This window comes from Carassius carassius, chromosome 5 (assembly GCF_963082965.1).
Source record: "Carassius carassius chromosome 5, fCarCar2.1, whole genome shotgun sequence".
Classification (NCBI taxonomy): domain Eukaryota; kingdom Metazoa; phylum Chordata; class Actinopteri; order Cypriniformes; family Cyprinidae; genus Carassius; species Carassius carassius.
This window is the reverse complement of record NC_081759.1, coordinates 1,433,962-1,455,476: the sequence shown is the minus strand read 5'-3', so window position 1 is coordinate 1,455,476 and position 21,515 is coordinate 1,433,962. Positions and strand designations below refer to the sequence as shown.

Sequence of the window (21,515 nt, the reverse complement as noted above, 5' to 3'; positions counted from 1 at the left end):
CGTGCAGAAAAGACGTGCAGTTCACGTCCAGAAGACTTCAAAGACGTCGGTTCAACTTTCATTTTGGAACTATTTATGACGTCCAAACGTTTGCTGGGTAGAGGAGATATTTACTTTTCCCAAAAGACAAAAATAAGATAAGTTTACACTGATTATCCTGTTCAAAAGTTTTTACACCCCAATTACAATTCTTTTTTTGAGCATCATGTTAGTAATAGTTGCATATGAGTTCCTCAGTCATCCTCATTGTGAACAGATGGATCTCAAAATAAAATAAAAAATTCACACTCAATGTGAAGGTTCACATTGTTGCATCTCAATAAATTAGAATGTCATAGAAAAGTTCATTTATTTCAGTAATTCAACTCAAATTGTAAAACTTGTGTATTCAATAAATTCAGTGCACACAGACTGAAATAGTTTAAGTCTTTCGTTCTTTTAATTGTAATGATTTTGGCTCACATTTAACAAAAACCCACCAATACACTCTCAACAAAATAGAATATGGTGACATTACAATCAGCTAATCAACTCAAAACACCTGCAAAGGTTTCCTGAGCCTTCAAAAGGGTCTCTCAGTTTGGTTCACTAGGCTACACAATCATGGGGAAGACTGCTGATCTGACAGTTGTACAGAAGACAATCATTGACACCCTTCACAAGGAGGGTAAGCCACAAACATTCATTGCCAAAGAAGCTGGCTGTTCACAGAGTGCTGTATCCAAGCATGTTAACAGAAAGCTGAGTGGAAGAAAAAGTGTGGAGAAAAAGATGCACAACCAACCGAGAGAACCGCAGCCTTATGAGGATTGTCAAGCAAAATCGATTCAAGAATTTGAGTGAACTTCACAAGGAATGGACTGAGGCTGGGGTCAAGGTATCAAAAGCTACCACACACAGATGTGTCAAGGAATTTGGCTATAGTTGTCATATTCCTCTTGTTAAGTCACTCCTGAACCACAGAGGCGTCTTACCTGGGCTAAGGAGAAGAAGAACTGGACTGTTGCCCAATGGTCCAAAGTCCTCTTTTCAGATGAGAGCAAATTTTGTATTTCAAGGTACTAGAGTCTGGAGGAAGGGTGGAGAAGCTCATAGCCCAAGTTGCTTGAAGTCCGGTGTTGAGTTTCAACAGTCTGTGATGATTTGGGGTGCAATGTCATCTGCTGGTGTTGGTCCATTGTGTTTTTTGAAAACCAAAGTCACTGCACCCGTTTACCAACAAATTTTGGAGCTCTTCATGCTTCCTTCTGCTGACTAGCTTTTTGAAGATTGAGAGCTGTACTAAATAAAAACAGTTTAAACAAAAAGCATTTTAAATGTATGAGTGTATGTATGAGCTAAGCCAATGTTGATAGTTTCGTCACAGACCCTGTAGCTTTTTGTTTTGCTTGTAGACCTTGGCCGTTTCTACTTGGTTTGCTATTTTGCTTGGTCTATGGTTGATATTTCTCACTTGTTGTTACAACCCTTACAAAAAAGTAACCATTGTTTTATTATGGTATAAGTATAGTAACCATGTTTTTTTTTTGCCTCCGTGATTACCATTTGTAAAGCCACAGTTTTACTACAAATACACGCTTAAACAATGATTAGTGTAGCAAGACCACGGTTAGTTGGTGGTCACCGTGGTTTAACTAGTTACCGTTTTTTGGTTTTATTTGTAGTGAATTTTCGTAAGGGAATTAACCTTACAGCTATGCTAACCCTACACCATACATGTGCCAAAGAAGCCAGTGCTAAATTTTTTTATTAGTATTATTTAGTAAATGATGATATCTAGGTGTTCTATTTCTTTAACTTTTGTTATAGTGTGTTATATGTGTGTGTAATACCATGAAAGGATCTCCATCACTGAAATCCAGGGAAATGATGAGGTCAATGTGTCGTTCTTCTCTCAGCACTGAGAAGTAGGGTGAGTTCAGCAACATTCCGGCATCTATATAGTCTCTCGTCTCACTTTGCAGAAGAGTGGAGTTCACTGCTTCATCTAATCGATCACAGTGAGAAATTAGTCTTATTCTCATTAAATTGCAAGATTTAGCAGGTCTGTTCTCACCTGTCATGTTGTGGAGGAAGTTATATTTCCTTCCCCAGATCCACTCAGCCATGCATTTACAAATACTTATCCCAGCATCTGTAAAACAGTTACACATTTTCTAAAGTTCTTAATTTCTTAAAACGATTCTCAGGTTTTCTAGAACAACCATTTTGGCTGTAGACTTCTTGACTTAATTGTTTCATTACTGCTTATTGTGCGTAATGAAAGCAAACTATTTTTTATATCTTACTTTTTATTGGTATTAATTCAAAAATTTGACTGGTTTCATTCATGTATGACTGACATATATGCATCACTTAAGTTTATTGTGTAATCCAAATGGATGGAAATTTTATATTCATTTCAAATAGCATACATAAATCTTAAATTTAGACCTATTTGTTTGGAAAGTATAGACAGTTCAACTTACCAAATACCCAATTATGGAGTTGACTACTCAAATATTCACACACATCCAGGGTGAAATGCTTTATATACAGTTTTTCTGTATTTTCAGTTCTTTTATCAGCAATTCTCACTGTTTTCATCGTAGAAATCAGGCGACTTTTGCCTCCAGAGAGGTCTGTAAGAAAACAGGACATGACATGATTGTGTTGTTATTACATATTATTGTTAATGTTACTGTCAGGATCCTGCCCAGCTAAGCACCCACACCTGTTCCTATTTAACAATCTAATCAAGGCCCTATAAAACAGGTATCTCAGCACCAGTTCTGGGTCGAGCCTCGATAAGGATCTCCAACAGGAACAGTCTCATCCCACTTGTCTCCTGAGCTCCTGCAAGCCAGATATAACGTATACTCACCTTTGGTGTTACACTAACCTGTGTCTTTGTTCTGCTACCCTCAGGACCGTGGATCACCAGGTCGTTACCAGTGATTCGACGGTCGCTGAAGTCTCCTATGATTACCCCGGGTTGATACTGTCTTCGACATCTTAGGAAGAAGAGAATATAAGTGAGCGATCAATGACTGTGGCTTTGACATTACAGAACAGAGCGAACTCACCTGTTTGCATTCCCGTCCCATGTGACTCCCATACTGCCCACATCTGAACTACGGAGTTTCACCGTGCACTTGAGGATAAAGATTCACTGAGCACTTGTATATATCTTTCAATAAATCACTGTTCTGAATTCACCTACCTCAGTCTCCCGAGTCTATCCTGACAGAAGGCTTGACGCAAAACTGAAAGGGAATTCAGCACAGCCCGAGGACAGCGCTTCCGCTAACCCGGCTTCCACGATGGTGTATATGGCAAGTCCAGTCTCATGACCAGCGCCCTTCTCCGGTCTGGAGGATGACTGCAACGAATTCCTGTCACAATGCTTGCTCATCCTGGAACAACACGCACACCAATACCCTACGGAGAGATCGAAAATTTCTTTCTTCATCCTGCAATTATCCGGAGCCGCGTTGAGATGGGCTGAATCGTTGTGGTGTCAGGAAACTGCGGTCAGCTCATCCTTCCAGAACTTACTTCACCATTTCAGAGAGGTGTTTGGGGACCCTATAGACGACGACTCTTCCACAGATCTACCCCTGATCGTTTCCCCGTTAAGCCCAGGATGGGTTCCCGATTCCCAGTTAAGCCCAGGATGGGCTCCCGATCCCCAGTTAAGCCCAGGATGGGCTCCCGCTCCACCTCGGCCCACCAGCCTGCCGGCTCCGCGCCATCTCTGCATCCCTTTGGCTCCACCGAGGCCCGTCTGGCCAAGGACTCCTTCGGGCTCCCTTGTCCATCCAGATAAACCTTGGTCAGTCATCGCTCAGCTTCCGCCATGGACTTCCGGGTCTCCGGCTTCGCCTCGACCCTCAATCCCTTTGGCTTTGCCTGGCTCCTCCCTTTCTTCAGTTCCCCTCTCATCCTCGCTCATCCCATCGTCGTCCCATCGTCATCCTGGTCAGCCGAGTCCTCAGCTCCGCATCAGGCACGCGAGCCAGCCACTCCGCCTTGGGCTTCCCGACTGGCGACGTCGACCTGGTCCGTCGAGCACTCCGTTCTGCTGGTTCTGACAAGCACCCTGGTTCCGCCTCCGTAGATCGGCCTCGGGATGTCGCCCAATTCCCCTGTCAAAGCTCCTCCCTGGTTCCTCCCACTGTCGGCTCCACCATGGTGTTGGCTTCAAGATTCTCCAGAACCCCACATGGCTGGAAGGAAAGGTCCGCTGGCACGGACCCTGGAAGCGGGGGTAGTGTCAGGATCCTGCCCAGTTAAGCACCGACACCTGTTCCTATTTAACGAGCTAATCAAGGCACTATAAAACAGGTATCTCAGCACCAGTTCTGGGTCGAGCCTCGATTAGGATCTCCAACAGGAACAGTCTTATCCCACTTGTCTCCTGAGCTCCTGCAAGCCAGACGTAACGTATACTCACCTTTGATGTTGTTCTGCTACCCTCAGGATTGCAGATCACCAGTTCGTTACCAGTGATTTGACGGTCGCTGAAGTCTCCTATGATTACCCCGGGTTGATACTGTCTTCGGCATCTAAGGAAGAAGAGAATATAAGTGATCGATCAGTGACTGTGGCTTTGACATTACAGAACCGAGCGAACTTACCTGTTTGCATTCCCGTCCCATGTGACTCCCATACTGCCCGCATCTGAACTACGGAGTTTCACCATGCACTTGAGGATAAAGATTCACAGAGCACTTGTATACTGTATATCTTTCAATAAATCACTGTTCTGAATTCACCTACCTCAGTCTCCCGAGTCTATCCTGACAGTTACCTTATCCATATATTTTATTATACATTTTATAGTTATATACTTTATATGGATATAAAATAGTTATATAAACTATTTATAGTTTATACATACATATGTGTCCTTGGAGCACAAAACCAGTCTTAAGTCGCTGGGGTATATTTGTAGCAATAGCCAACAATACAATGTTACCGTATCCATATATTTTTATTATAAATTTTATAGTTATATACTTTATATGGATATAAAATAGTTATACAAACTATATTTTAAATATACATATGTGTCTCTGGAGCACAAAACTAGTCTTAAGTCGCTGGGGTATATTTGTAGCAATAGCCAACAAAACATTGTATGGGTCAAAATTATCCATTTTTCTTTTATGCCAAAAATTATTAGGATATTAAAGTTCATGTTCCATGATATTTTGTACATTTCCTATCGTTAATATATCAAAATGTAATTTTTGATTATTAATATGTATTGCTAAGAACTTCATTTGATGTTCATTTGATGTTCAGATTCCAGATTTTCAAATAGTTGTATCTAAGAATTAAACAGAAGGTTCTTACTGTGATGTATAATGCTTTACCGTTCAAATTTGTTCTGATGGATTTATCAAAACCAGAAGGATCTTCGCCATTCAAAACAGAGATATTCATGTTCACAAGATCCATGAGCGCCTGGTGACATTCATCTATGGGGGCGATTGGATCATCTGAATGAAACCTACATTCGTCGGCGGAGTCTGGTGGACAGGACATAGACAAAGACTCCAGTACTGCTTCTTTTCCTTCTGTTTCCTTCTCTTTTCTTATCACTTCATCTGTTCTCTCATGCTCTTCTGTCAACACATATATTGAGTAAAGATGAATACATTGCAAAAAACAAAACGCTTTTTCCACATTCAAATTTATGATGTTACAGTATCAGTTTTCCCACAAACAGAAGCAATTATATTTAAATAAAAATGTTGTACTTAAAATACTTAAATTCTTAATTAAAAATAGACACTTAAATAAAAGCAATAAGAAATGCTTTACCCTTCCTCATTGCTTCAAGTGTTGTTTCGTTTTGAAAGAAATCTGAAAAACATTAAAAGGATGGTAATAAAATAACTGTTGACTTTAAATAGAAAAAAAGCTAAAATTCAGTCCTCAGAAAATAAATTCACCTTTTATCTTTTGCCACATGGTTTTCTTAATATCCACTTCATCCGCCAAAGCGCTGCCGCAAAGAGCTGCAGAACAACATCAACACTTGCAAAATAAACTACTGAGATTTTGTATGATTGACCTTTTTAAGCAACAAGGATGTGTCTCATGGCAATTAGTAATTTATTTAATACATTTGTCATTTAAAATAAATGTTATTTTATGGACAATGTTTTTCCCCTTAAAGGTACAGGTTGTAGGACCTGCCACGAGAGGGCGCACTAACAAAACAATAACAATCGCGTGGTTTGATGACGCTGAGAAGGAGCGTGGAACGATGGGATGTGTTGTCTTCTACCCAACCACTGAAGGCCATCAATCAGACAGAAATATAAATCATGGATTTAACGCGTGTTCAACGATTTGTGCGAGTGTCAATGCAAAGACGCGATCAGACGCGTCCTCGCACAGGTATAGAGATGCGATGCCCCGCGTTTGGCGTATATGCCCCATAATACTAATCTTGTTGATCGTTATAATAGCATATGTTTTCTGTAAAGATATGAATCAAAACAACTCACCTGTCGAGTAAAACAGAAACGACATAGGCATCTCTTTCTAGTTGAAGTTTGTCGCGAAGCTACTTCCGCATTTGTCCACGACACTGTTGTCATGTGGTTTCTACGTCAGTAAAGGCAGTAACAAAGGGTAACTGACGTCATTGACAGGCGACTGCACTGCCCCATGTCACTGTTTAAAATGGGAATTTTCTCATGATTTACAAATAGTTGAAAACATTAGAGATATTGTTAGTAGTCAGCCGGACAAAATATATAACACTAGTCTAGTGGCCTAGTAGTCATGTGCAGGGCTCCGTACAAATGAACTCATGTGGCACTTTTTTTCTTATGTAATTCAAAAATGGTTTCCATTTTCTCTAAAGGTGCACAGCTGCAAATTACCGACAACCACAGACCAATTAGCACATAAATGTCTGATTTCCATTTCAAAGCGATACATTTTTTAGCTATAATCAGCAACATTTCTTAATAGCTTGATTACATTGAAGATTGGAGTCAATAAAATCATCTAATAATAAACATACCTTTGGATCCAATGGAAAATTAATTTAATGGATCTGTGATATAATGTCACCCAAAACACTTTCACTTTAGAACACCACCTTCTTTTGTACCACATCTAAAGCAGAGAGGTGAAATGCTATTGGTAAATTAATGTAATTTGGATGGAGTGTAATAAAGCTGGTGTAAGAAATTATTAATCTATACCTGGATTCAAAGTTGAGGTGACCCCCGTCTTTACATAACTGACCCTATAGGTCCTCTGCACATGATTGCACATAACCCAACTTCTCTCCTCCGGACCGTAACCCATCAGGGGGTCGGTTGGACATCTTACCAGTGGCACAAACAGAGCAAGCCAAAACAAAATCACAGATATCACGAGCCATTAACGGCCACCAGAATCGTTGCTTAACCAAAAAACTGGTACGATTGACTCCTGGATGACAGGCTATACTGGAGCAATGACCCCACTGAATGACTTCATACTGATACTCCTTGGGCACAAATAACCGGTTTGGTGGGCAATCGGGCGGAGGCGTTACCCCTTCTAAGGCCTTCATGACCCTCGATTCGACCTCCCATCTGAGAGTGGAGACCACTAATGTCTCGGGTAAAATACACTCGGGAGTAGACGGGCGTTCGGAATGGTCAAAAATACGAGATAAGGAATCGGGTTTGATGTTTTTGGAACCCGGGCGGTACGAAAGAGAAAAATCAAAACGACCGAAAAAAAAGTGCCCACCGAGCCTGCCTAGAGTTGAGTCTTTTAGCAGTTCTAATGTATTCTAGGTTCTTGTGATCGGTCCAAACGATAAAAGGTACCCCAGAACCTTCTAACCAGTGTCGCCATTCCTCCAGTGCTAACTTGACTGCCAACAACTCCCGGTTACCAATGTCATAATTACGTTCGGCAGGTGATAAACGATGAGAAAAAAAAACGCGCAAGGGTGAACCTTATCGTCTGTGGCAGAACGCCGAGAAAGAACTGCTCCTACCCCCACCTCTGATGCGTCGACCTCCACCACGAACTGCCGTGATGGATCAGGGGCAACGAGGATGGGAGCCGAAACGAAGCGGCTCTTGAGTTTGGCAAATACAGCCTCCGCTGTATCAGACCACCTGAACGTCGTTTTGGGGGAGGTCAAGGCGGTCAGAGGAGCGACTAGTTGGCTGAAGTTACAAATAAAACGTCGATAAAAATTGGCAAATCCCAGAAACCTCTGTAGGGCCTTACGGGAATCTGGACTTGGCCAATCTATCACAGCCTTAATCTTATCAGGATCCATACGCACTCCCTCAGACGAGACGATGTACCCTAAAAAGGGGACGGACTGTGCATGAAATACGCATTTCTCCGCCTTGACAAAAAGCCCATTCTCTAGCAACCTCTGAAGCACTCGTCTGACGTGCTGAACGTGTTCCTGGAGAGAAGAGGAAAAGATCAATATGTCATCCAGGTAAACATATATGAATTGGTCGACCATATCTCTCAACACGTCATTGACGAGTGCCTGGAAGACCGCGGGCGAGTTGGAGAGCCCGAAGGGCATAACCAAGTATTCAAAGTGCCCTCTAGGGGTATTAAATGCGGTCTTCCATTCATCTCCCTTACTTATGCGAACCAAATGATAAGCGTTTCGCAAATCCAATTTTGTAAAGATAGATGCTCCCTGCAATCGTTCGAAAGCTGAAGACATCAACGGCAAAGGATAAGTATTCTTTACCGCGATGTTGTTCAACCCTCGATAATCAATACACGGTCGCAGAGACCCATCCTTCTTCCCCACAAAAAAGAATCCCGCCCCCGCTGGAGATGAGGAAGGTCTAATGAATTTGGATGCTAGAGAATCAGAAATATATTTCTCCATAGCCTCCCTCTCTGGAACAGAAAGTGAATATAACTTGCCCTTGGGCGGAGACCCACCTGGTACTAAATCTATAGCACAGTCATAGGGACGATGTGGAGGAAGAGAAGCAGCACGAGACTTACTGAACACTTCTCTCAGGTTCTGGTACTCCTCGGACACGTTAGATAAATTCACCACCTCCTTCTGGAAAACAGACACAGGTACAGACGAACACGCAGACACCAGACATGACTCATAACACTTATTACTCCATATGGAAATGGTGTTGTGCCCCCAATCGACTCTGGGATTGTGTTGAGTGAACCAAGGGTGTCCAAGAACGATGGGTGCCAGAGGTGAACTTATGAGGAGGAATGTTATTGTCTCAGTGTGATTGCCAGATGTGATGAGAGTGATGGGTTCAGAGGCATGTGTAATGTTGGAGAGCTGTTGTCTGTTGAGAGCATTGACAGTGATCGTGTGAGTGAGAGGGGTAGTGGAAATGTGGAGATGATCAGCCAGTTTAATGTCCATAAAATTACCTTCGGCCCCTGAATCCAATAATGCTTGGGTGTCTTGAGTGTTGGTTGCCCACCTTAGTCTTACCGGAAGGAGAGTAGCTGATGATGTGGTGGATGAGGTCCTCCCGGTGGAGATCCGAGCCTCATAGTCACTATCGGGCTTGGTCCTTTTACCGGGCATGAGTGGATAAAGTGGCCCGTCCTCCCGCAGTAAAGGCACAGTCCATGGGATCTCCGCCGTTCCTTCTCCTCCCGGGAAAGCCGAGCTCTACCCACCTGCATGGGTTCCGGATCGTAGGGGGGGCTGACCGTATCTGGAACTTCAAGACGTCGATTCTCCATACCGCGAACTGGATGATCCTGCTGGAAACGGCCCATACGGTTCAGCCGAGCATCTACTCGAAGAGCTAATTCGACGAGCCCATTGAGACTAGTAGGAAGGTCCAGCATGTAGATTTCCCTCTGAATACGGTCAGCCAACCCATGCAGGAATCTGTCCCACTGCGCCTCCTCGTTCCAACGACACTCTGCAGCCAGGGAGCGGAACTGGATGGAGTACTCCGACACTGAACCGTGACCTTGGTGAAGATCGGCGAGTAGTCTGGCCGCCTCCCTACCCGCCGCCGCCCGATCAAAAACCCTCCTCATCTCCTCAGAGAGTGCCTGGAACGAGGCGCAGCATGGGTCTTGATTCTCCCACACCGCCGTTCCCCAGAGAGCCGCCCGGCCGGAGAGTAGCGTTAACACAAACGCAACCTTGGATCGCTCTTGGTTGAACGTAAGAGGCTGTAATGCAAGGTGCATAGAACATCGGGTCAGAAAAGTTCTGCAAAACTCTGGTTCACCTGAATATCCTTCGGGTGTTGGTAGTCTCGGTTCGCGCAGCGGCTGCGACTCTGGAAGAGGGGGTGGAGTTGGCAGTGTGGGTGTTGCAGTGGAGACTCGGAGCTGTTGGATCTGCTGGGTGAGCTCGGACACCTGCGTCACAAGCGCTTGGACCGCCGGTCCTGTGAGGGAGATGTTTTCCTCCTGAGAGTCCATTCTAGCGATACTTCGAGCCGCAAACTCGTCCCATGTAGAAGCGCCTGCTACATCCATAAATGGGTCAGATCGTTCTGTAACGTATGACAGACACAGGATGTAAACGCAAGGCGTATTTATTGATAAACAGCAAGATGGTCAGAATCACAGATCACAATCGCAGGAGATACAGGCGGCGGACACAGGGCTGATGGTGGTTGACGCAGGGACTTCGGTGGACAGCTGGTGGTGGTGCTCGATCCAGTGATGATCCCTTGTATCCCGGTGAGTGAGTAATCCGCGTGAAGAAGTGGTATCCAATGTAGCGTGACGATCCAGGAACGAATGACGAAGACAGGAAGACTAGGCAGGTACAAGGACACAGGAACAGCACGGGAGCACACCGGGGAGAAAACAACGATCTGACAACATGAAACACCAGTAACTGAACTTATATAGGGACAAACAATTGAAACCAGCTGCCGCTGCTGATCATCGCTGATCAGTGACCACGCCCACACACACAACAGCACGCAAGACAAAAGAGAGACAGTGAATTCATGAACCGTGACAATGACATGCAAGAAAAATAAATTGTGCGCACGATTTACTAATTCGTTCCCTCAATGTACTAAAACGTGCACACGATTACTATTGCGTTCATTTGAAATCAAGTAAACGCAATAGTAAATCGAGGGAATGCAATAGTAATCGTGTGCATGTTTTAATACATTGAGGGAATGAATTTAGCCTACTATTTTTTCCTGCATGGCATGTGAGGGGCATGATTTGAAGTGTAATGATTTTATGAATTAATTTTACTTTGTTGGAACAGCAGCTATGCTAATGATGTCTCTATTTGTTTCTATGTTTTGCCATGGAATTTACATCCTACATTTACATTTAAATCCTGTCATACGTGCACAAACTGACAGTCACCACTTATAAGCTACTACTAAATATTGTAGAAACGTAATTTTCTGTAAAGTTGCTTTGTAACGATTTGTATTGTAAAAAGCGCTATACAAATAAACTTGAATTGAATTGAATATTAATAAAAACAGTATTCTTCTGCATCAGAAGATGTATCTTTACAATGGTCAGACTGGAGAAAGCAGTGACTACCAGGAAAGGCTCATTGCTGACCAAGAACATGTTGGTGACAGCTGGAGAGAAAGTTGGCAGCTCGGGAAGACAGCAACTGGGGCGGCATGGGCTAGCACCCCTAAACCCCACCTCCTGTGAAGGAGGAACCAAAAAAGCTATGGAACAAAGACAGGAAATATACCCCCAGGGGAGCCAGAGGGAGGGGGGTGAGCACCCCAGCCGGACAGATTCAAGGTTAACAACCATCAGCAATGGACGAACGTTGATGATGAGCAAAGAATGCTTGTGTGGAAAGATCTGCAAGAATGAGCAGGGCCTCAAGATCCTTCAAACAAGGAAAAATGCAAGGAGCGACAGCAAGCATCACAATGCACAGGTCTAGCACTTGGTGAGACGGAGGAGGAGCCAGGCCTGGAAGCACCCCACAGAGCCCAGAGACTCCAAGTGATGCAAACAGTCCCTTCAACCAGGAAGTCAGAGAAGAGAAGGATCAGGTGGCCCCAAGCCTCTAAAACAGCAGAGTGGCAGAAGATTGATGAGGATGTAGACAAGGTGTTGGAAGCAACAGCCAAAGGGGATGTTGAGAAGAGATTGCAGACTATGACGACCATCATAGTGATTATGGCTGCAGAGAGGTTTGGTGTGGAGGAGGAGAGGGGAGTGAAGCAGCCTTACATCAAGAACCAGAGGGCAGTCAAGATCCATAACATCAGGAAAGAGCTTAAAACCTTAAAGAAACAACACAAGGAAGCCAGTGAAGAGGAAAGGGTAGCACTGCCAGAACTCCATCAAACGATCAGAAAGAGGCTCCTAATTCTACGCAGAGCTGAACATAACAGCAGACGAAGGATGGAAAGGGCCAAGAAGCGGGACGCTTTTATCAACAACCCTTTTGGCTTTACAAAGGAACTTCTCGAGCAGAAACACAGTGGGTGACTGACCTGAACAAAGAAGGAAGAAGTCGACCAATACCTTCAAGACAACTTCAGGGACCCTTTGCGAGACCAGGAGCTAGGGTAGTGCAAAGCTGTGATAACACCACCAGAGCGACAGAGGTCTTCAATCTGATGGAACCACTCCTGAAAGAAGTTCAGGAAGTGGTGCGGAAAGCAAGGTCAAAGCCTGCACCAGGACCAAGAAGAACACCCTACTGTACAAGGTCTACAAGCACTGTCCCAAGCTACTGCATCGGCTTTGGAAGATGCTGAAGGTTATCTGGAGAAGTGGAAAAGCAGCGCAGCAGTGGTGAGTTGCAGAAGGAGTGTGGATCCCAAAAGAGGACAACTCCAAGAACATCAGTCAGTTCTGGTCCTTGAAACACCATGTCCCAGCCTTTGTAAGAGAGCTCATCCTGGACTATTACAGTGATTTTAGCCTGAGAGCCTCCACAGGATCAATAACATCAGACTGGCACAGATTGGAGGTGGGAATCATCACAGGCTGCACCACCTCAGTGATCCTGTTTGCTCTGGCAATGAACATGTTGGTGAAATTAGCTGAACCAGAATGCAGAGGTCCCAAGTCTAAGTCTGGGAACTGCCAACCGCCAATTTGCACCTTCATGTATGATCTGACAGTGACCGACGAGTCAGTGCCTGGAGGCAGGTTGATCCAGGCAGGGCTGAAGAGGGTGATGTGATGGGCCAGGATGTCATTTAAGACAGCAGAATCAAGAACACCAATTCCTACCATCTGCGAGAAGCCAATCAAGAGCTTGGGGAAGTTCTTTGACAGCAGCCACAGGGACACAGCCTCCATCAATAGCATGTGTGAGGAGCTGGAAGAATGGTCAAGGACGTTGACAAGTCAGGCCTTCCAGGAAAATTCAAGGTGTTGATTTATCAGCATGGGATTCTGCCAAGGATAATGTGGCCATTGCTCCTCTATGAGTTTCCGATCACTACGATCTCAGATCTGGAAAGAAGAGTTAGCAGCTACCTGAGGGGATGGTTAGGACTGCGAAGGAGCTTGGGCAGCATCGCCCTATATGGGAACTCCGGCAAGCTTACACTCCCCTTGAAATACATTGAGGAGGAGTTCAAAGTCTCACATGCAAGAGAGGTGCTGCAACTCTGTGAGTCATCAGACTCCAAGGTCTCCGGAGCAGGGGTAGCAGTCAGGACCGGCAGGAAGTGGAGAGCAGAGACAACGTTTAGGCTAGCGTTATAATGAGAGCACTATTGTAAAAAAATGTAATAAAATTGTTAATTGTTATGGTTTCGCCGACGTTAAGTGTTCTGTTCATCAAAACATAAAACATTATTTACCCCATTTATATCTGCAAGGTGTTCATTACACATTTTCCCTGTGTGTTAACATCAGTAATTATGTTAGTCGAATGTCTGACTTGACTCTTGTTAATGTATTTTGCCCCGCCCCCAAACATATAATTCAACTATTAGTCGAATATCGGCAAGATTAGAAAATTCTGATTCGACTATGAAAATCAGTCGGGGACACCCCTAATTTGTTATGAAGTCAGTTTTGACTATAACAAAAATATAGTATATTTTTAATAACAGATGGTATCCGGTCCTTTATTCTGATTGGCTGAGCCATGTTCAAAGCTGTTGTAAATTACTCTACAAACACACAATTTTTTTTATGTTTGTGTGTTGTTCGGCAACCACTTTGTTACAACCACTCTGAGGAACTACTGTACATTGTTTGGTGGAAGAATACTGTTTTTATTAATCAACGCCCCTTAGCTGTTATAAATTCCGTGTAAACCATGGCTTCTTTGGACTTTTTGCTTAAATAAAAAATAGAATGAGCATCAAATTATTTTTAGAAAATTATTTTTCTGAAATAGCAAATAATACAGACCTAGAACCGTTAGATAACTCATTTGCAGAGATCAGTGTACAATATGGAATCAATGTATTAAGCTATGTAAGTTGATATTACAAAGAAAGTGTTACCCAAATATTGAACTCCTCTGTGACAAAGTTTTTTACCTTGCAGGTACAGCATGTCAAATTCATCCTGATGTTTTATCTTTGAGCCTTTGTGAAACTGGCTGCCAAAGTCGCCTGTGTCCACAAACACTCCAGAGAGAGAATAACCTGCTTCATATGGATTGATCTCAAACCAGGGGTCTGCAGACAGAACACATGTCCATGTAAATATTGTCACAAGCACATTAAATTTCATCCCTTTTAATGCATCACACGCAGACCTCCGTCATTGCTCTGTTTGCTTTGCTTGTCGATCACTGCATAGATGGGAAACGGGTCTTTATTGTGCTGGTTCCGCTGCTCTGTGAGTGTGTGCTCATCGATCTACAGAAAACACACATCATGTTATTGTATTATAGGGAGACGGTTGTGAGACATTCAGTTTTTTATCTTAAGGACCTGAGGCTCAAATGGAGCTTCATATGACTTTTCTACAGTGAGAGAATTAATCAAGAGAATGAGTGGAGATTCGTTACCATTTCATTCTCATGAGTGGCCTTATTAAAATAAATATGACTGCTGGCTTAGAGAGAAATGTTCCAATAAAAACTTGAAGTACGTCCTTTTTGGAGATGTCCATCAGTTTTATCGCTAGTTTGGTTGCTTCTTTCTCAATTTAAAATGTAATACTTCTGTAGGCCTATGTAACCTAAGTCTACTATAGGACATGCTGAACCCTTTTTTACAAACAGAAATGTTGCATTGCCATAGTAAATAACACTGTAAATCTATCAAAGTTCTTTCATATTTGACCCTGGACCATAAAACCAGTCATAAGTGTCAATTCTTCTAATTTGTTAGGATAGGACGATATTTGGCTGAGATACAACTATTTGAAAATCTAGAATCTGAGGGTGCAAAAAAAATAATAATCTAAATATTGAAAAAATCGCCTTTAAAGTTGTACAAATGGAGCTCTTAGCAATGCATATTACCAATCAAAAATTACGTTTTGATATATTTATGGTAGGAAATTTACAAAATATCTTTATGGAACATGATCTTTACTTAATATCCTAATGATTTTTGGCATAAAAGAAAAATCTACGATTTTGACCTATACAATGTATTTTTGGCTATTGCTACAAATATACCCCAGCGAGCGACTTGAGACTGGTTAAGGTTTTGTGCTCCAGGGTCACAAATTACAAAATATGCGACCACAAAGCCCAACCTGTGTAGCCCAATTCACGAACAAATGACTGCTATAATGAACCAGTTCTTTTTAGTGAGTCAGAAAACAAAAAGTCCAATTCAGAATCACTGAATCAACATCATTTGGCCACTGAACCGCAAGATATAAATAAAAATTATCAAATAACCTTCTCTCTACATAAACCTCAAACTATATGTTGATTCACCAATATTTGGAAAGACAGGCTGTAAATCATTCCACCCTATAATTTTCTGAATTATGAATAAAAATGAAACCTGTAAAATCCATCCCTGGTCATGAATAGTTACAGACCTCTTTCACATATGACATGACGACCATCACTGCCCAGACATCAGTCAAGCTGAAGAAGTCTTTCCCATAGTAATATTTCTTCAGTTTGGCCATTGCGTCTGTCAAGCTGACTTCAGGACCTCTGATTCTCTCAATGATTTTGTCTTTCACAGTCTCTAGTTTGGTGGACCAGTTTGGTTCTTTGTATAAGGAGGCCATGCACCTTTAGAGAAGAACATACTGCTCTCATTTTTGACATTCAACTCAATTCAATCTCTATGTATTTGTTGTTTCTCAGGGTTCATACCAGGTGGATCCAGAGACTCCGCTCAGATAAAGGATGCAGTCCAGAAGACCCGCTTTATCAAGCTGAACCAGGGATCCCAGAAAAGCCACCATGGCTCTTTGTCCTCCTCCAGAACCCAGTAATGCAATGTTTGGCACCTCTTTCTGAAATGCACACACCATTCAGAGTATCAGATGTCAGAAGTAGGGGTGTAAGAAAATATCGATACATGTGAATATCGCAATATTTTGTTTGGCAATACTGTATTGATTCTCAAAATCGGAATATCGATATTTAAAAAAATAAAATAATTCATACAAGATTAATGTCATTTGTTTCGTTTTAAGTTTACATTCCGACCGCTAGATGGCAGTCTTTGTCTCTGAACGACAGTGAGAGTAACAGGAAATACTAGCATTAGAGCACGCCACTAATGTTAGCATTAATATTAGGGATGGGCGATACCTCATATTTTGTTTTCGATACGATACTGATACTTTTAATGGCCAGTATCATCGATATTGATATCGATACGATACTTCTAAACCAAACTTTCAGATTATGAAATTTATTTAATTATCAAGAGTAAAATGGGTAATAATACCTATCTAAACTTTATATTTGAAATGCATTTAAACATTCAATACGCCTTAACTTATTAGGTTATATTTTTTGTTTACACATGGTTAAATTATGTTTACTGTAGTGGTAACCATGGTTCATTGTCATAAGGGACTGCCAGTAATAGACTGTTGCATGCATAAAATGCAACCTTTTTATTCGGAGTGTGTATGATTTAAATCAACAATACAGAATACAACATGAGCAATATGAACTTTTAACATTCAAATTTAAATAAATGTACTGCACAAACTAGGGTACAATTTCAATAGGTTTATTGTGAAATAACTCAAGTATATAGCCTTTGTTTTTTATGCATTGTTCTGGGCTGCCTTTTCCAAAAACATAAATGCTGTCTTATTATAGGCTACTCTTGGAAAACGCAGCTCTATTTAAATATACTATCGGAAGTGAGTGAACGCTCTCTGTCATTGATTGATTCTGCCTTGCAACATTTGCGTGTTTTCAGATGAGCAGGAAAATCACTTGCACATAATTATTTGCTAACATAGGTTATTTGTCCAATTTAAGGCATATTGTAGGCATTATTTTTTTTTTAATAAACAAAATCACTGATACATAAAAACGCCTTAGTATCGATATTTATTATTTTAGCATCGATCATTTTGATGCTTTCATCAGTATCGATATATCGATACTTCAGGATCGATTCGCCCATCCCTAATTAATATTGCTGCTAGTAATGGAGGATGAAAGAATTGTCCCTGATCGGTGTACAAAGCTGTAGTGTGCCGTCATTTGGCCTTTTGTGGTAACGTCCACCGAGGGACCATGGCGAGGGTGCTGCCTCGGTCCCCGCCGCATCCCATGCGAAGAGGGGGTCACAAGGTGCAGCTGCAGCTTTCTCTCATTTTGGGGGCGTTTTGTGCAGTTTGGGCCTTCCTCGCATTGCAGTTTAGGCGATTCCACGCGGAACAAAAATACAAACTGAAAAACCTGTGAAATGGAAAGGTTCGACAAATGTATTTATTTTACTGATTTACAATTTTTTTTTGTTTTCTTTAGGAATGTTTTTTGAATGTTACAAGGAATGACTATTGCAAATGCAGATCCCACTGTGTTCTGGTTAAATAATTGTTATTTGTTTATTAATAAGGTTGGCATATGGTGGTGTGTTCTTACAACATACAGAACTACCAAATTTTGCTACAAGTTTGATTGCATCATATAATCATTGCTGTTAATAGTGTTCATCGTCTGTTTGATTACGTCTTTAATTGATTTTTCCGTACATTTCTGCCATATGCACATAAACTGACAGTCACCACTGATAAGCGACTACTATATATTGTAGAAACTTGATTTGCAACGATTTGTATTGTAAAAAGAAACTTGAATTGAATTGTGTTCTTAATGACAGGTTTCCTAAAAATATATCCTACTCCTAAAATAAGAAATATCCTAATATATCGACTTAATGACAGTATCGCAATGTATCGCAACACATCGTATCGGAACCCCTGTATCATGATATGTATCATATCATACACAATACACAGCCCTAATCAGAAGTATCAAAAAACTTGGAACTCTTGCCACTTGCTTTGTAGTTTAATGGAAAACGAACTGAGATACAGTATCTCAGTATCAGATACAGTAGTTTACAAACGTCTGTTCCCATCCCACATGTGACACACCCTGTGACTAATGTGAGTATTAAAAATACTCAGGCGTGTCCAGTCTTGCTCCTGAAAACACACACTTCATTTACAAATGTTTATTGTAGAAAGTGTGAAAGGTATTTATGCATTAATAGATTTAGATAAAACAACATAATGTAATGATGACAAAGTTATAGGGACGGCATCGTTTTTCACAATGAAGAGATGAAACTGATGCTTGACAGCTGATGTTCATCATCCAACACATCATCTGTAGTTCATTTCAAAATAAGCAGTTGGAAATATGAAGTATATAACATAGGATGTTTTACCTGACTGCATTGAATCTTAAGCTTCTTCAGGGTCTGTAGAAAAGTGTTTCTCCTGCCGTCTACAAACTCCTGCTCGCTGTTATTCAGTAAGTTTTTCTTTCTCCTCTCAACGCTGAGGAAGCCACAGAGACAGACAGACAGATCAGTGCTGACATCAGTGCTGGACCACAAAACGAGTCACAAGGGTCAATTTTTTAAAACTGAGATGTATACATCATCTGAAAGCTGAATAAATAAGCTTTCCATTGATGTATTGGACAATTTGGCTGAGATACAATTATTTGAAAATCTTACATCTGAGGGGGGCAAGAAATCTAAATATTGAGAAAATCATCTTTAAAGTTGTTCAAATGAAGTTCTTAGCAATGCATATTACTAATCAAAAATTAAGTTTTGATATATTTACAGTAGGGAATTTACTAAATATCTTCATGGAACATGATCTTTACCTAATATCCTAAGGATTTTTGGCATAAAAGAAAAATCAATCATTTTGACCTATTCAATGTATTGGCTATTGCTACAAATATACCCCAGCATCTTGAGACTGCTTTTGTGCTCCAGGGTCCCATATGTAGATGTCAAACATTCTAGATTTAATTAAATCTGAAGTTTATTTTGCACAGTTATTCTCAGAATATAGCAGTTTATTTGTAGTACAATTGTGTTATTTTACTGCTTCTATGATTCTAGAAATCTGGGCAGGATTATGTACCTTTCCTTGGGTTTAGATGAACTCATCTGTAAAACAAGAGTCAAGTAAATTTTGATAATTTAAAATGAATATTTTTTAAGGACGTAGCAAGTCAGTAATCTCTGATAGGCTGTTTTTAGAGAATTATGATCAACCAAAGAAACAACATAGTAAATGTGAAAAACATTAATATTATGTATACGTCAAAGTGAATACAAACCTACTGTTAATAAAGTAGAAACTGTGTGAAATATGTGTTCCAGCTAAAAATGAAAACACTTTTGAATTATTTAACATTTAAATAATGTAAAAACAAAAATCATGATCTGAAATATTTGTAACAATTATTTTATTAATTTTTAAATAAAATATTAGTTCGCTAAAATACTGCTGATTACTTCAGACATCATGCAATCTTAAATCTTTATAGTTTTTAGAATCAGATTGCTATTGGATCAAAACATCAGTATATGTTTCAAACATACAATTATTTATAGTATATTTCAATAATTGTGTAAAGATGTGAAAACTGTCACACTGAAATATGAAAAATTTTTCATCATCATTGCACTTTTGGTAGTGTGCAGGTCACTAATAAGTTTGTTGCACGCAATTTGTAATGACATGAAACATTTACATAGCCCTGACGTTATTTATATTAAGCTTTAATACATATACTTACTATTTCTGTAAATCATGAGTCACGATACCACACCCAATAAAACAAGACAGCAGTCCTGATGTGACATTCAGCCAGAAGATGCTCTTATATAGGCTAGGGCTCTGAAACTACTCTGCAAGTCTAGACATCATCCTGAGGGTGGGGTTGTGAATGATGAAAGACTCAATCATTCACTGAGACCAGAGAAACTGTGATATTTCCTTGTATATTAAATATGCAGCTTCTCCTATTGCACCTCACCTAACCTGTGTGGCAGAAAACAGGTTTTTCTAATGTTCTTTTCAGTGAGAATGGGAAATCCTCCATGCTCATTACCAGCAGAACATGCTGCAACATGGTAGAGCAGTAATCGGGCCTTAAAAGTTAGGCCTGATAGAGCCCGAGCCAGACAGAATTTGGCCCAAACCCGACAAGTACATTTTGATTGACAGCTTTCATTCATTCATTTGTCAAGAATGAGTAATTTATATGTTTTAACATTTTTATTCATGACTAACCTATACTATAGGCCACTTGGAAGTTGGAACAAAGAAATAAAATAAGTCCTCTGTAACATTGTAACATCTCAGCACTCTAAATAGGCCTAGGCATACACTTAATCTATAAATAGGCCAACGCGCCAATAAAAATGAGTATTTCTTAACAAATTAAATTAAGATAAATTCTAAATTAACATGGGTATTTGGCTATAACAAAAATAAGGTAAAGGCTCCACGGGATTTACTTCACCACTTCTCTTCACAATACGGCCTCATCACGACGGTGAATAGCATGAAATTTAATACAAGAATAATGTCAACATAAGTATATATATACTCTGTCTACATTATGCATTGAATACTCAATTAATATTTAGTTATAATTTGAAAAACCTTTACTCTCCAATATTAGGCGACATGTTTTTGTGAAGGAAAACTATTAAATCCACTGTAGATGGCTTCAGCGCAGTCCTGCGCCCACTGGTGCGTCCAGAAACATAACCCACTGGCTCATTATTCTCATTATGCACATGGTCAAAACTTTTCCACACCTCAGACTTTGCTTTAGTTGCTGGTGCAACCAAAACCTAATCGCCAGAGGAAAGCCTCCATTTCACCTTATCAGCACCCATTTTTGCATCTTTCTCGCGCAAATCGAAATGCATCACATGAGTGCACATTTACTAGGCCAGCCAGAGTCTGTGTAAAATGATTTATATTAATCCCAAACCTGACCGAACCCGTTGGGTCACGTCGGGTCCTGTCGGGTTCGGGCAAAGATCTTCAGCTCTACATGGTATTGCATAACTTGCATAAGTAAAATCAAGTCATTTAAAGTGTGCCAGCATTTGGTTTTAATTTCAACTGACAAATTTCAACTTTGTTTTCAGGTA

At 41.0% G+C, this 21,515-nt stretch overlaps 1 protein-coding gene across 1 annotated transcript in view; it reads right to left on the bottom strand.

Annotated features, from left to right (window-relative positions):
• The window catches only part of LOC132140577 (cytosolic phospholipase A2 gamma-like), a 29,492-nt gene extending 9,295 nt beyond the window's left edge, over nucleotides 1–20,197 (bottom strand). Inside the window, exons 1-13 of the mRNA XM_059549390.1 lie at nucleotides 20,144–20,197; nucleotides 19,483–19,508; nucleotides 18,768–18,879; nucleotides 16,214–16,356; nucleotides 15,928–16,129; nucleotides 14,681–14,783; nucleotides 14,460–14,600; nucleotides 5,943–6,008; nucleotides 5,812–5,853; nucleotides 5,361–5,612; nucleotides 2,469–2,621; nucleotides 2,057–2,134; nucleotides 1,833–1,987 (exon numbers count right to left, since the gene is read on the bottom strand). Coding sequence (XP_059405373.1) covers nucleotides 1,833–1,987; nucleotides 2,057–2,134; nucleotides 2,469–2,621; nucleotides 5,361–5,612; nucleotides 5,812–5,853; nucleotides 5,943–6,008; nucleotides 14,460–14,600; nucleotides 14,681–14,783; nucleotides 15,928–16,129; nucleotides 16,214–16,356; nucleotides 18,768–18,879; nucleotides 19,483–19,508 — 1,473 coding nt within the window. The 5' untranslated portion in view covers nucleotides 20,144–20,197. The remainder of the gene's footprint in view (nucleotides 1–1,832; nucleotides 1,988–2,056; nucleotides 2,135–2,468; nucleotides 2,622–5,360; nucleotides 5,613–5,811; nucleotides 5,854–5,942; nucleotides 6,009–14,459; nucleotides 14,601–14,680; nucleotides 14,784–15,927; nucleotides 16,130–16,213; nucleotides 16,357–18,767; nucleotides 18,880–19,482; nucleotides 19,509–20,143) is intronic.
• Nucleotides 20,198–21,515: the final 1,318 nt, after the last annotated feature.